At 36.2% G+C, this 15,042-nt stretch overlaps 1 protein-coding gene across 6 annotated transcripts in view; it reads left to right on the top strand.

The window, feature by feature from the left end:
- RRAGB (Ras related GTP binding B) overlaps positions 1–15,042 on the top strand; it is a 57,811-nt gene that overhangs the window by 3,274 nt on the left and 39,495 nt on the right. For 4 of the 6 annotated variants that reach the window (XM_012756862.3, XM_075999691.1, XM_012756860.3 and 1 more), the window contains exons 3-6: positions 850–949; positions 5,440–5,523; positions 7,424–7,490; positions 9,538–9,760. In XM_012756862.3, coding sequence (XP_012612316.1) covers positions 850–949; positions 5,440–5,523; positions 7,424–7,490; positions 9,538–9,760 — 474 coding nt within the window. The remainder of the gene's footprint in view (positions 1–849; positions 950–5,439; positions 5,524–7,423; positions 7,491–9,537; positions 9,761–15,042) is intronic. The other 2 variants (XM_075999689.1, XM_012756859.3) reach the window with 2 other exon arrangements.

The following is a 15,042-nucleotide window of genomic DNA, read 5'->3' as shown; positions in this document are numbered from 1 at the left end:
GACAGAACTAAGACGCTTAAGTCAATCTAGTGCACTGGGATCAGAGAAGCTTCTTGAGAAGATGATTACTGAACAGAGTCTTGAAGGATAAGTTTAACTTAGCTGAAAGAAGAAAAGAGATTGAAAAATTACTGGCAGGGAGTACAACATGAAACAAAGACATAGAGGCAGTACCTCCCAGAGGGCTGGGAGTAATCAAAGGGACTACCAGCAGTTCAGTTATGTGTGGCTGGATGCTAAAAGTTCCAGGCCAGGAGGGGCAGGAGATGAGGGCAGAGAAGTAGATTGTCTAGATCTAGGAGGGTCTTATATGTAATTTAACGACTTGATATTGTAGGTCATGATAAGCTTTGGCAAAGAAAAAAAAGAGACAGAGTAGATAATGGAACAAGATCATGGAAGTGAAAGGGATGTGAAGGGGATGAGATCAAGGGCAGAGGTGGAAAGGTTGACCTTGAACAGAAGGAGGGACTTTAAACTGAAATCCCCTGGTAGATAGTTCAGTGCATAAAACTTTATAGGATTATGAGAGAAAAGGGTTCAGTTTCCTCTCAAGATAGTACTTTTTAAATCTGGTTCTAAACATATTCATAATGCATATTAGTAACATAAATTCACTGCAGTTCTATCACCAAGAGGATGTGTGACCTGTGACAGGTAAGTGCCTGGCCCCTGGAATTCTAAGGATCTCTGCATTCACTGTTGGTTGAGGAACAGTATCTGCACCTGGTTGTTAGTACTGGCACTTCAGTAAAACATCAAATGCAGGAGAAAATTAGATGTCTTTAGACTGGATTTGCTCTAGATTGTTTACTTTTTTCCCTTCTTTTTTCCCCACTTTGTCTTTAGGTGCTGTTGATGGGCAAAAGTGGGTCTGGTAAGACCAGCATGAGGTCTATTATCTTTGCAAATTATATTGCCAGAGACACGCGTCGCCTTGGTGCAACAAGTAAGATGTTCTATCTTATTGTAAAGTCAGGTGATCTTAACTATTAATAATCTGCATAACACACTTTGTTGTAGTAGCTTGGGAATGCAGAGGTTGAGGGATTTATTATGGAGCATGTTTCCCCTTTTTGCATGCCTCCTCAGAGAGGTGTGGCCTAATTCCAGTTACTACTGCTTGCTCTCTTGAGGAATTTCTTTCGTTTCTTGGTTGCTTACGAAGTGGAATGGCCTTGACCAACTTGTTTATCCTGCTACTTCTTAAACAAGCATAGGGACCCTTTTATTTGTGTGTCCTGAGGGGAGAGTATTTTTAACTGTTATACAAAGGGAAATTCATAAGTATTAACAAACATAACAAAATCTCATATGTTTTTTAAAGTAGTAGTTAGTCCTTGTCTTCATTAAAAGATAAACTGTAGGGATGGGAAGGAGGGAGGTTGATCTGATCTGTATTCTGCTAGTTCTCTTCCTGGATATACGTAGATGTTCTCATTAGAGTTTCAGCTCAGATTTGGGAAATGTGTTATTGCCCTTTATGGTTTGAATGTTAGTATAGACTGGCTTGGCTGCTGTGGCTCCCAGGACAGTAAGTCTAGAATCCAGGGAGAGCCCTTCAGTCTCTGGACTGTAATGCCATTTCTTTCTGCAGCATCTGAGCACTTCTGGATTCTACCTTGGTTTCTAGGTGAGGAAAGCATTACCCTACCTGGTTTTCAGTGATTCCTATTCTGGGTTTCTAGTATCTTGAATGCTTTTAGGGACAAGTCACCCACTACTCTATAAGTAATGTTCTTGAAACTCTAGTTTTAAGAACATTTTTAAAACACATTATGTTCTAGACCCTAGGATACAAAAAAGAAAGAAACCTCATTTCTGTTCTGGTGATGCTTGGAGTGGAATGTAGACTCTCATATTTGGGGCAGCTTTGATGATTATAAAACTATTTCTTAGAAATAGCCCCAATTCTAATTCACCTTTTTTCTGTTAACTAGTTGTCTTTCTATTCTCTTAAACCTCTACAAATATTTGAGGATAGTCAATGTCTCGATTTATCCTAGCCATCCCATGCTTCCCAAATCTTGCCTCCCTTAAGTTAAACATCTCTAGTTCTTTCATCTGTTCTTCATTTTACATAATTTTGAAGCGTTTTAAATGACTTGTTCAAACTTTTCTACATTTTTCTTAAAGTGCTGAGATTTGAATGCAGATATGGTTTGATTAGAGCAGAGTGGGCCTCTCACATCTCTTATTCTGGACATTTTATTGCTGTTAGTGTAGTCTAATTGCTACCCTCCTTTTTTGGAGTTACCTTTATTATACAGCGTCATACTGAAAAACCCCAGTTCCTTTTCACATATGTTGTTATTAAAACACATATTCTTCTGGTTCTTGTGCAGTTATATTTTGAACCTAAGAGTAAGTGCTTTTTTAATTAAATTATTCAATTTTGTTTATTTTAGTCCATGATATGTTCTTGTACCCTGTGTTTGTTAACTATGAAATCTAGGGCAAGTCACTATTTATCTGGGTCTCAGTTTCCATATCCATAGAAAAGGGACTGGATTCTATTTTCATTTTAGCTACTTATTCTTTCATCTGATGTATTATCTTTTCTAGTTCCATGCAGTTTGTACATTTGATAAGTATCAATTGTACTTTCTATTTTCATTTTAGCTACTTATTCTTTCATCTGATGTATTATCTTTTCTAGTTCCATGCAGTTTGTACATTTGATAAGTATCTCTTCTGGTTTTCTTTTAAGTCATTGGTCAAAAAGTTTGGTCAGGATGACCAAACTCTAGAGGTATGGTCTGTCATACCTCTAGAGTTGACATCTGTGGCTCTGGCCATTCTCAACTTTTCTCTGCTGATTTGATAGATTTTAAAATTTTTCTTTTCTACCAGGGTAAATATCTGAGCCTAATATCAGTATAGTTTCATTTGATTAGAGGAAGCTAATGTTTATTGAACAACTGTTATTCACCAGACTTTTGCATGCCCTTTTATCTACTTTAGTCCTCATATTAATTTCATTTTAATAGATGAAGAAACTGTGACTTAGAAGTCAATCTCATTCAACTAGTAAGCAATAAAGCTGAAATGTCAATCTTTGCTTTTGCTCTATTCATTATACCACAGCCTATCTAGCTTACCATAACCTAACAATTCCTGGCAGATTTCTTTGTCTTTGTGTTTTGAATTCTGCACACTTTGTTGAAGCATCTTTTTCTACTCCAATTGATGTTTCTAGTTTTAGCTGATCAGCAGAGTTGATTTATTACCCCGAATCCAGAGAATAGTCTTGCAACCAACATTTTAAAACCATTCAAAGTGCTTAGAGTAGTTTTGACATAATTTAGCAGTATCATTATGAACAGAGAGTTGCAAATGATATGAATCCTATATATTAAAGCAGACCATTTATTCAGCAAGTACTTTTCTGAAGCTTCCTGTGTGCTAGACAGTGTGAATGAGATGGGGCTCTTGCCCTTAAGAATATCTTGAGTGGGACCTTTATTGATAATACTTTGTTAGTAATTACTGTATCTACTTAAAGGTAGTAAAAATATATTTAAAAATATGTTGACCTTAAGGCTTTAGTGTATCATCATTAGCTAGTTTGTCATTGATGAAGAAAGGTTTTGGTTCTATTGCTAAGCTTGTAGACTAGTTTAAAATACATATAGTACCTTACTTTTTACTTGATATTCCTTTTTACGTAGTTGTTGCTTTTCTTTAAAAGCAGTAAAATAGTACTTTAAAAATATTACATTGACTTTAATGTTTTAGTGTTTTTGTAATTTGGCATTGCTGAAAACAGTCCAGTTTTATTTTGTTAAACTTAGAGCCTACTGTGTTTTGAAATTTGAAGTAAAAATACAGGATGGTGATATTATTAATTTATTAGGGGATTGTTAAAATGTGTTTGTTGGAATAGTAAACTTGTCGATAAAAATATTATTATGAAATATTTTAGGCTGAAACACTGTTGACGGCTCTAAGATTTCCTACCTTCTCAAAATTCTCTGTTCCCTTGGCTTTTATTTAATACTCTATTATCCTGGTTTTCTGACTTTATCTTTAGCCATCCCTTCTCCCCCCTTTTAAAAAATCTTTATCATAGTATTTTCTTCTTTCTGCCCCATAAGTGTATGTGATTCCTCAAAGGCCTGTTCTTGGTTCTTTGTAGTTACTCTTATGACAACAGGGCAGTTAGACTAGCAGAGCCAGAGGGCCATATAGGGAATATGAGAGACTAAAGAGGGAATTAGGAAGTGGGGGCTTAGATCATAAAGTGTCTTATAAGCCAAGTGAACTAGTTTGAGGGTAGAGAGTATTTTAAACAGAAAATTAACACGATCAGATATATATTTTATTCTAATTTTTAATTTTAATTATAAAAATAATACTTGTGAAAAATTCAAACATTACAGATGTGTAGAGAGTCTATTCCCTCCCTCACTCTCAGGCCTACCTCATAGGGACAACCACTGTTAGTAGTATTGAGGTTATCCTTCTGGCCCTTTCTTTTCTGGGTGTATATAATCATGTACATACAGAGAGGTATTTTTTTTTCTTTCTTATGAAGAATGGAATAAAAATCTGCATTTTGGAGAGATTGCTATATCAGAATATAGAGGATAGATGGATTAGAGAGAGGCAAGGGTAGAAACAGGTTGACCAATTAGGAAACTATTTTGGTAGACCAGGTAAGAGATGACAGGGGCTTGATTTGGGTTAGGGTGATGGTAGTAGATACGGTGAGAGACAAATGGATTTGGGATATTTTAAGAGGTAGAATCAACAGGACTTGCTGATAGATTTGGGGAGAATGGTGAGGGGAAAAGTGGACTGAAGGATAAAAGTAAGCTATTGACTTACTTAAATTCATTGAGATGGAGAAGACTGCAACAAGTATAGATTTTTGTGGGAAGAAAGGAGAGATGATGAGTTATATTTGGATACACTGAGTTTGAGATACTAGTGGTTTATTCAAATGGGGGTGTATAATATATAAATCAGAAAGGTAGGAGAGAAATTTGTCCTAGAGATACCTATTTACCAGTTGTCAGTATCCAAATGGTAAATAAAATAATGTGAATAGCTTAGCTTGCCTTGGAGGAGGTGGCCAAGGATGGAGTCCTGAAGAACTCCAACATTTAAGGGACAGAAAGAAGAATAGGAGCCTACGAGGGAGGATCTCCCAGAGACAACATAGGTGTGATACCAGAGACCAAGAGAAGAGAATTTTTTGAGAAGAAGAGAGTAGTCAACAGTGTCATGTTGCAGAAAGTAAGACAAGGACTAGAAATTCCACTGGATTTGGTAATGGGGCTACTGGTCACTTCATAACAATTTCTGTGATATGGGAGGAGAAACCAGATTTCTATCCCATATGCCCCATATCTAAACAGTCATTGAAGCCTATCATTTCTTTTATTATTGTCTTTCCCTTTCTCAGTAGCACTTCTTTCCATTTTTTTTTTTTAGTACTAGACCGTATACATAGTCTTCAAATTAATAGCAGTTTGAGCACCTACTCTCTCGTAGACTCTGTTGGAAATACAAAAACATGTAAGATATAATTCCTTTTCCAAGGAGGGGGAAGTAAAGGGGAAAAGTGAAGTAGTTTGAGCACATACTATGTGCCAGGCACTTTATATATGATAACTAATTGAATCCTCACAGTAATCCTGTGAGGTCAATACTATGTATTCCCATTTTCTTTTAATAGAAGAAAAAACTAATACTCAGAGCTTAAGTGACTTACCCCAGGTCACACAGAGATAGAGCTGGTATTTGAACCCAGATTTGTTTGACTCTAAAGCCCATGCTTTTTTAATAATGCTTTGCTGCTTATGATACAGTTTATAAGATAAAATTGTGCAAAAGTTAGATAGCAGTCAATTTAAGCTACAGCTTTGAGATAGTCATAGAAGAAACACCACTGTGTGATCAATTGACTATCACATAAATTGTATAGATGATAATTGCTAGACTTTGAGAAATTTTCAGGATAAAAATTTTCATTATTCCTCCTTGGATTTTTAGTGCCTGGCAGAGAGTAGATGCTTAATAAATGTTTGAATGAATTCAGAAGGAGAGATAATGGTAAGTGGGGGTAGCCAGACAGGGGTTTTAGAAGAGATGGGATTTAGGTTGGGTCTTAAAAGATGAATATAACTTTGAAATAAAGATGGGGAGGGCTTCCCAGGCAGATGAACAGAGTAGGTGAAGTATAAGGGGGGAGGGAAGCATGAGGCAGAGGTCGCAAACAGGCAACCTGTATGTTAGATAAGGCCCGTAGATGTGTTTTGTTTGGCCCATGCAATGTTTTAGAAAAATCGGAATTAGTTAACATGTGAATGTTTTCATAAAAATCTCAATTTCCCACTACTATTAAAAAGTTTAAAGATCTGGTAACCTGGAACCCATGTTTCTGCGTGGCAAATGAGTAACAGCTGAGTAACTGCCACTCACTCCACTGTCTTGTTGGATGGATGCCTGCCTTATGTATGTAACCAACTTTGCTCATGTACATTTACTGGCCTACCCCCTATTAGCAAGTTTGCGACCCCTGATGTAAAGTATCTTGGTGGTTGGGGAGGTAGGGGTTTGGGAGGACTGTGGGTAAACCAAATTGGGCTGGAGTGAAAGGCTTTATTAATGTGAATCATTGGGGAATATATAGATAGATTGGAAGCCAAATTGTGAAGGACCTTAAATAACCCCCTATAAGCATGGAGGAACTATTGACAGTTTTTTGAATGGGGAGTGATATGTTCAAAGTAATGTTAAGAAGATGAGCCTGGCAGTAGCTTATAGGATGAAGTAAACGTGGTTAAGGCTCTCTTGGGGGAAAGTCAGATATGGAGCTTTTTGTAGGATAGTCATGAGATGATAAGGACCTTCCTTAATGTGGTAGGGACCTTCCTTAGTGGTAATTTGTAAAATAAGGAATGAGATTAAGAGAGATTGCAAAGAGCTAGCAATGAATTAAATGTCAACAGAGGAATCAAAATGGGAAAAAGTCAGGGTCTTTAACTGAAAGAGAAATCAATAGCAACAGTTAGTTTGGTTATGTTTTATGTTTGGTTTTGTTATTTTTGTTTTTTTAAATTTTTGTGTGTGGGAAGTTGGTGGGGTTAGGTGGAACAGGGAAGATGTGGTATATGTCTCTGTTTTATATGTTGTAATTTTTAACATTAGTATTATAACTAGAGGTTGTTTCTGCTCTAAGTACTAAACTACTAAAAAGTAAAATGACTTACATGATAGCTAGTTCCATAGCTCAGGGTAGTTTAGGTGCCTACCTTGCCACTAAACCACACTACTAAACTGAAAATCACCTTCTTGTGGCTTTGAGCATTTCACTCCACTTTGGTCCTTCTAAATTTCATGGGTTAGTGCTTTGGTTATTTTGAATTTCATCTCCCATACTACAGTTAGTAGATTTGTCATATTTGTCTTCCAGTTGATGTAGAACATTCTCATGTTCGATTTCTGGGAAACCTGGTATTGAACCTGTGGGACTGTGGTGGGTAAGTACCATCTGCTTATTTGTTTGTGAAGCTGATGGCAATAATTATAGCATCTAGTATAATCTGCATGGTGAATACACCTAGAGTAACTATTATTTGTAATAAATACATTGAATAGAAATTACTTTCAAAATTGGCACTTGATTAAATAAAGATCTCAGACTTATGTCATTGTCAAAGTACCCTCTGTATGTACCATGTTTAAGTACCACTAACACAAGTTCCATTTGGGTATTCATAGTGTGGTATAAATTATTCCCTCTTTTGCAGAGGAATAAATTAAGGTTTTTTCTTCAGGTGGCCTCACACCAGTACCAACCTCTTAGCTGTCACACCTTACTGCTTTGTTCTTAGTTGTTCCTTTAGTTACCTCCAGGTAGTCTGAACACTGTGGATTAGACTCTGAGCACATATTCTCTGAGTTACCTGCTTTTGGAAGAGTAGAAGACAGCTCTTCCTCTTATGACAAAGGGATTTGCCAAATATCCCACCACAGATGCACACACACTGTGTTTTTGTGCTGATGTTACTTCCTACCTTGTGGCCATTTGCATCTCTGTGATGAACTGCTGTAGTACACAGTGGTTAGCAGTGTTAGCTCTAGAGTTAAATTGCGATTTGTATTTCAGTTCTGTTAGCTCTGTCATCTTGGGTAGATCATTTAAAACTCTTTGAGCACAGATTCTTCATCTATACAATAGGGATAGCAATGGTACTAGCTCATAGGGTTGTTTTGATGACTAAGATAATATATATAATATTACATATATAATATAATATAATATAATATAATATATAAACACATATATATAATAAAACACATATATATAATAAATAAACACATATATATAATATAATATAATATGATATAATATAATATATAAACACATAGCAAAGTACCTCACAAAATAAATAGGTATTGTTAGCTCATTGTTTCTCAGTTCCTAGCATAGAGCCAGCCGTAGAGTAGGTGCTCAATGAATATTTGTTGAAAGAATAATGCAATAGCCAAATACTCTATAATAAAATGACTCCATTTCTGCTAGTAGATGGATCACTTAACACCCTAACAGATTTCTCCATAAAAAGCCTTCCTCATTATCATTGCTTCTAATTTTCTGTGTCAAGAATTTAGTCTCAAGTCCCTTTTCTTTTAGGCACTAAGATATGATCTTCATTTTTGCTGATAAGACAGATGAGGTCCAAGGAGATTATAATTCTCCCAAGGTCACATAGCTAATTAATATCAAAGTATAGGACTAGAACCTGGGTTCATGATTTTTTCCTCCACTATACAATGCTACTGTTTTCTGCTGGCCAGCTGGTAATTGATAACTTCTTGGGAAGCGGCATATAGTCTAAGGAGCAAAGAGCAACATTCTGCTAAAATACTTATCACTTGAGTCATTTTTGTAGAGTTTAGAATATTTGACTATTGAGTTATTCATTCAGCAAATGTTTATTGAGCACTTAACACTGTTAAAACTTGGAAAACAATGGGGAATAGTAACAGACATGGTCCTTAACTTCATGGAACTTGTCTAGGGAAATGAATGCTATTAATTAAAATACACAAACAAGTACAATATCACGCTTGTGATAAATATTGGAAATAAGAGGAATGTATTGGTATAAGATCCTACATATAGTGGATTGACCCAAGTCAGGGAGTTCTTGGATGGTTTCTGTGATGAAGTATGGATTGAACTGAAATCTAAAAGGACAAGTAGGAGTTAGATGAAGAGGCAGAGGGGTAGCATCGGAACCAAAATAAACAGCATGTGTAAAGGTCCCATGGAGGATAATCCATGGGCCACTTGAAGAATTGAGAGAAGATCAGTGTGTTTCGAACATAAAGAGGGGGCAGAGAGTGGTGCAAGTTGCGGTTCAGGGGGTAAGAAGGTAAGACCAGACCTATTTGCTATTATTTGCCCTTTAAATTTAAGCCTTAAGATTATCTTTTCCATTGATCAAACCAACGAAAACATCATAAACAGGGGTGACTGAACTGAGGACTTGCTTACTATCTAGATTTTTTTCCTACCAGACAAGACACCTTCATGGAAAATTATTTCACCAGCCAACGGGACAACATCTTCCGAAATGTGGAGGTTCTGATTTATGTCTTTGATGTGGAGAGCCGTGAACTGGAAAAGGACATGCATTATTACCAGTCGTGCCTGGAGGCCATTCTGCAGAACTCTCCAGATGCCAAAATATTTTGCTTGGTACACAAAATGGATCTGGTACAGGAGGATCAACGGGACCTGGTAAGAAACAGAAAAGGTGCTGCACCAAATGGTTGATATGCTTTGCAAACTTCTTTTGTAGAGGTATAGATAAATTCATACCATTTTGTTTTTTGGGAAAAAAGTCTCAGCATAAGCTTTTAAAATACAGTTCTGTCATTTGCTTTAAAAAATACTCTTATTAAGCCAGGTGTGGTGGTATGTGCTTATAGTCCCAGCTACTTGGAGGTCAAAGGCAGGAGGATTACTTGATCCCAGGAGTTTGAGGTTGCAGTGAGCTATGATGATGCCACTAAACTCTAGCACCAACAACAGAGCAAGTCCTGCCTCAAAAACAACAACAACAAAACAACACTCTTAAACATACTTCTTTTTGTCCATGGTAAGGGAAAGACAATAATCATTTAGCACATAATTTCCAAAATTTGGTAAGGAATCTGACCATGTGATAACACTAAGAACCCATTATTTATTTTTAAAATAAGTTTCCTGTCCCTGTTTCACTGTTCTTCAGAGCAAGGAAATACTGTCAAGGCTAGAAGACCCACCAGGAGTGAGATGAAGTAAGGTTGCTTTTATCACTACATTGACTTAGGAAACTGGTCTGCTTCAGTTCAAGTGCCAACCACACTGTGTTAGGTACTGTGCCAGGTCCCTCATAGTTGCATTGATATGGTATATATTTCTCTTCTTTTCTGGAATGGGAATTAATACACACAAGTTTATTTTTTTAAATGTTTTTTTGGGGGGTTATCCCTGAAGTCATATCTTTAAAAAAAACTTTTTTATTTCAGAATATTTTGGGGGTACAAACTTTTGGTCACATAAATTGCCTTTGCACCACCCGAGTCAAAGCTACAAGCATGCCCATCCCCTAGATAGTGTGCATTGTAACCGTTAGGTGTGAATTTACCTATCGCTGCCTCCCCCCTCCCACCTGCCTGATCCCCGATGAATGTTACTTCTATATGTGCACATGAGTGTTGATCTATTAGTACTAATTTAATGGTAAGTATGTGTGGTATTTATTTTTCCATTCTTATGATACTTCACTTAGACGAATGGTCTCCAGTTCCATCCAGATTAATACAAGAGATATTAAGTTCACCATATTTTATGGCTGAGTAGTACTGCATGGTATATGTATATGATATTTTATTAATCCACTCATGTATTGGTGGGTACTTGGGTTGTTTCCACATCTCTGCAATTGTGAATTTTGCTGCTATAAACATTCAAATACAGATATGTTTTTTATAGAATGTATTTTTTTCCTTTGGGAAAATACCCAGGGTGGGATTGCTGGATCCAATGGTAGTTCTACTTTTAGTTCTTTGTGGTATGTCCATACTACTTTCCATAAAGGTTGTACTGGTTTGCAGTCCCACCAGCAGTGTATGAGTGTTCCTATCTCTCCACATCCTATGCAAACATTTGTTGTTTTGAGACTATTTGATAAAACCCATTCTCACTGGAGTTAAGTGATATCTCATTGCAGTTTTGATTTGCATTTAACTGATGATTAGAGATGTTGAGCATTTTTTATATGTTTATTGGCCACTAGTCTGTTTTCTTTTGAAAAGTTTCTCTTCATGTACTTTGCCCACTTTTTAATGGGGTTGATTTTTACTTGCTGATTTTCCTGAGTTCTTTGTAGATTCTAGTTATCAGCCCTTTATCAGATGTATAGCATGCAAATATTTTATCACATTCTGTAGGTTGTCTGTATGCTCTAATGATTATTTCCCTGGCTGTGCATAAACTTTTTAATTTGATCAGGTGCCATTTATTTATTTTTGTTGTTGCTGTGATTGCTTTTGGGATCTTCTTGATAAGTTTTTGGCCAAGGCCAATGTCTATAAGAGTTTTTCCAACAGTTTCTTTCAGAATTCTTATAGTTTCAATTCTTATAGTTTCATGCTTTGGGTTTAAGTCCGTGATCCGCCATGAGTTGATTTTTGTGAGTGGTGAGAGGTGCGGATCCTGTTTCAGTCTTCTACATGTGGCTCTCCAATTTTCCTAGCACCATTTATTGCATAGGGATTCTTTTCCCCAGTGTATGTTTTTGTCTGCGTGTCAAAGATCAGATGGCGTTATGAGAATGGTTTTATATCTGGGTTCTCAATTCTGTTCCGTTGGTCTATGTCTCTGTTCTTGTGCCAGTACCATGATGTCTTGGTTACTATAGTCTTGTAGTATACCTTGAAGTCTGATAAATTGATGCCTCCCAATTTGTTCTTTTTGCTTAAGGTTGCTTTGGCTATACGGGGTCTTTTCTGGTTCAGTATGAAGCACAGAATTATTTTTTTCTAGATCTGTGAAAAATGTTGTTAGTATTTTTGTAGGGATTGCATTGAATCTATAGATCACTTTGGCTAGTATAGATATTTTAACTTGTTGATTCTGCCGATCTGTGATCATGGTATGATTTCCCATCTGTTTACATCCTTTGCTGTTTACTTTATCAGTGTTTCATAGTTCTCTGTGTAGAGAAAGGCCTTTAACCTCCTTCATTAAAAATATTCCTGAATATTTTATTCTTGGTTCTGTTGTGAAAAGTATTGAGTCTTTGGTTCTCAGCTTGACTGTTGTTGGCCTATATGAATGCTATTGATTTCTGTACGTTGATTTTATAGCTTGAGACTTTGCTGAATTTTTTTCATCAATTCCACTAGTCTCTTGGCAGAATCTTTGGGGTTTTCTACATACAAAATCATATCTTCTGCAAAAAAATGATAGTTTGACCTCTTCTGCCCCTATTTGGACACCTTTAATTTCCCTCTTTTGTCTGATTACTGTGGCTAGGACTTCCAGCACTGTATTGAATAGAAGTGGTAATAGAGGACACCATTGTATTTTTGCAGTTCTAAGTGGGAATGCTTTCAGTTTTTCCCTGTTCAGTATGATGTTCACTGTGGATTTGTTGTATATGGCTTTTACAATTTTGAGGTAAGTCCTATCTGTGCCTATTTTGTTAATCATTCTTATCATAAAAGGGTCCTGATTTCTGTCAAATGCTTTTTCTGTGTCTATTGAGAGGACCATATGGTTTGTTTTTATCTCTATATATGTGGTGAATTATATTTATAGATTTGCATATGTTGAGCCATCCCTGCATCTCTGGGATGAAGACGATTTGGTTGTGATGGATTATTTTTTTGATGAGCAGCTGAATTTGGCTTGGTAAGAATTTGAAAATTTTTGCATCTATATTCATAAGGGATATTAACCTGTAATTTTCTATTTTTGTTGAGTCCTTTTCTTAGCTTTAGGAACAAGGAGATATTGGCTTAGTAAAACATGTTGGGAAGGCTTCCTTTCTTCTTGATGTTATGGAATAATTTCTGGAGGATAGGTACCTGTTCTACTGGGTAGGGCTCATAAAATTCTGGTGTGAAACCATATGAGCCAGTACTTTTCTTTTTTGGAAGATATTTTATTGGTGCTTCAGTTTTGGTACTTGGTATTGGTCTATCAAGGCATTGTGTTTCTTTCTGATTGAGCCAAGGGAGGCTGTGTGTTTCTAAGAATGTGTCCATTTCCTCCACGTTTTCAAGTTTATGTGCATAGAGATTTTTATAGTATTCAGAGATGATATTTTGTATTTCTGTGGTATCAGTTGTAATCTTTCCCTTTTTCATTTCTGATGCAGCTTATCAGAATCCTTTCTTTTCTGCTTCTGGTTAATCTAGCAAGAGGACCATCAATTTTTTTTATCTTGTTTCATTAATCTTCTATTTGGTTCTTTTGTTACAGATTTCATTTGGTTCTGCTCTGTTCTTGGTTATTTATTTTCCTCTGCTGGGATTGGGAGTGGTTTGCCATTCCTTTTCCAGTTCCTTGAGATGATTTATTAGATTGTTGGTCTATGATATTTCTGTCTTTTGGATGTAGGCATTTTGGGGTGTTAATTATTCCTCTCAGGACTGCTTTAGCTGTATCCCACAGATTTTGATAACTTGCATCCCCTTTATCATTTAGTTCAAAGAGTCTTTTGAATACACATGTTTAAACTAGAGAACACAGTAGGGGGTGATGTCACCATGATAGCAGAGTAGGAGATACCAGCCTTCATCCACCTCACACACACAAGAAAAAAAAATAGAAAGCTATAAGAACGCATTATAGAAAAGCACAGTATAATGACCAAACTCCTACCTAGCTATGAGACTCCAGGACTGACAAGTCACAACATAGTTTAGTTTCAGTTTGCTCAGTATCAAATTAAAGGAATGGATTTTAAGATACAATCTGAAAGAGAAGATCGTTTTCTATTTGCAAGGATAAAGCTAAGGAAAGCAGTTTTAGAATATGCTGGTCATGTAGAAGAGTACAGGTTTTCTTTGAGTTGAAGCCAAGAGTTTAAGGGTATCCTTTATTTAACTAAAAGATCTTTTGGTAATAGCTATGTTGAGGAATATGTTTTTTTCATGACTAGTTACAGTTCTGCCTCTCCTGTAGCAGTATTTTGGCATAGGGAAGCTTGCAGACTTTCAAAAACCATTTCACAATGTTTTGAATTTGACACAAAAAACTAGTTTTAAATATCTAGTAGTATTTTTAGCTTTTTCTCCCTTTCCCTCTCTCATAAAGTATTAATTCTGTTTTAATTTAGCACAAAATCATGTATGTATCTTGGGTCTTGAGTTTGTGAGGGCCTTGCTAGTGTTATTGTTGCTGTTGTTATTTTGTTCTCAGTTCTGTTCCATTGGTCTATGTCTATGTTCATGTGCCAGTACTAGGCTGTTTTGGTTACTGTAGCATAGTAGTATAGGTTGAAGTCTAGTAAATTGTTGCCTCCCAATTTGTTCTTTTTGCCTAAGGATGCTTTTGCAATATGGGATCTTCTCTGATTCCCTACAAAGCATAGAATTATTTTTTTCTATATCTGTGAAAAATGATGTTGGTATTTTAATAGGGATTGTATTGAATCTGTAGATATCTTTGGGTAGTATAGAAATTTTAACGATGTTGATTCTGCTGACCCTTGTGCATGGTATGATTTTTCTACCTGTTTACTTCCTCTGATATTTCTTTCCTCAGTGTTTTGTAGTTCTCCCTGTTGAGGTCTTTTACCTCCTTGGTTAAAAATATTCCTAGGTATTTTACTTTCTTTGTTGCTATTGTGAAGGATATTGAGTCTTTGATTTGGTTCTCAGTTTGACTGTTGTTGGCATATAGGAATGCTACTAATTTTTGTACATTGATTTTGTAACCTGAGACTTTGCTGAATTTATCAATTCCAGTAGTCTAATGGCAGAATCTTTGGTGTTATTGATGTTATCTAGGTATAAGATAATATC

Source organism: Microcebus murinus, unplaced genomic scaffold, assembly GCF_040939455.1.
Source record: "Microcebus murinus isolate Inina unplaced genomic scaffold, M.murinus_Inina_mat1.0 scaf001_hap2_Mmur4.0, whole genome shotgun sequence".
Classification (NCBI taxonomy): Eukaryota; Metazoa; Chordata; class Mammalia; order Primates; family Cheirogaleidae; genus Microcebus; species Microcebus murinus.
The sequence above is the reverse complement of the archived record's forward strand: the minus strand, read 5'-3'. Positions and strand labels throughout refer to the sequence as shown.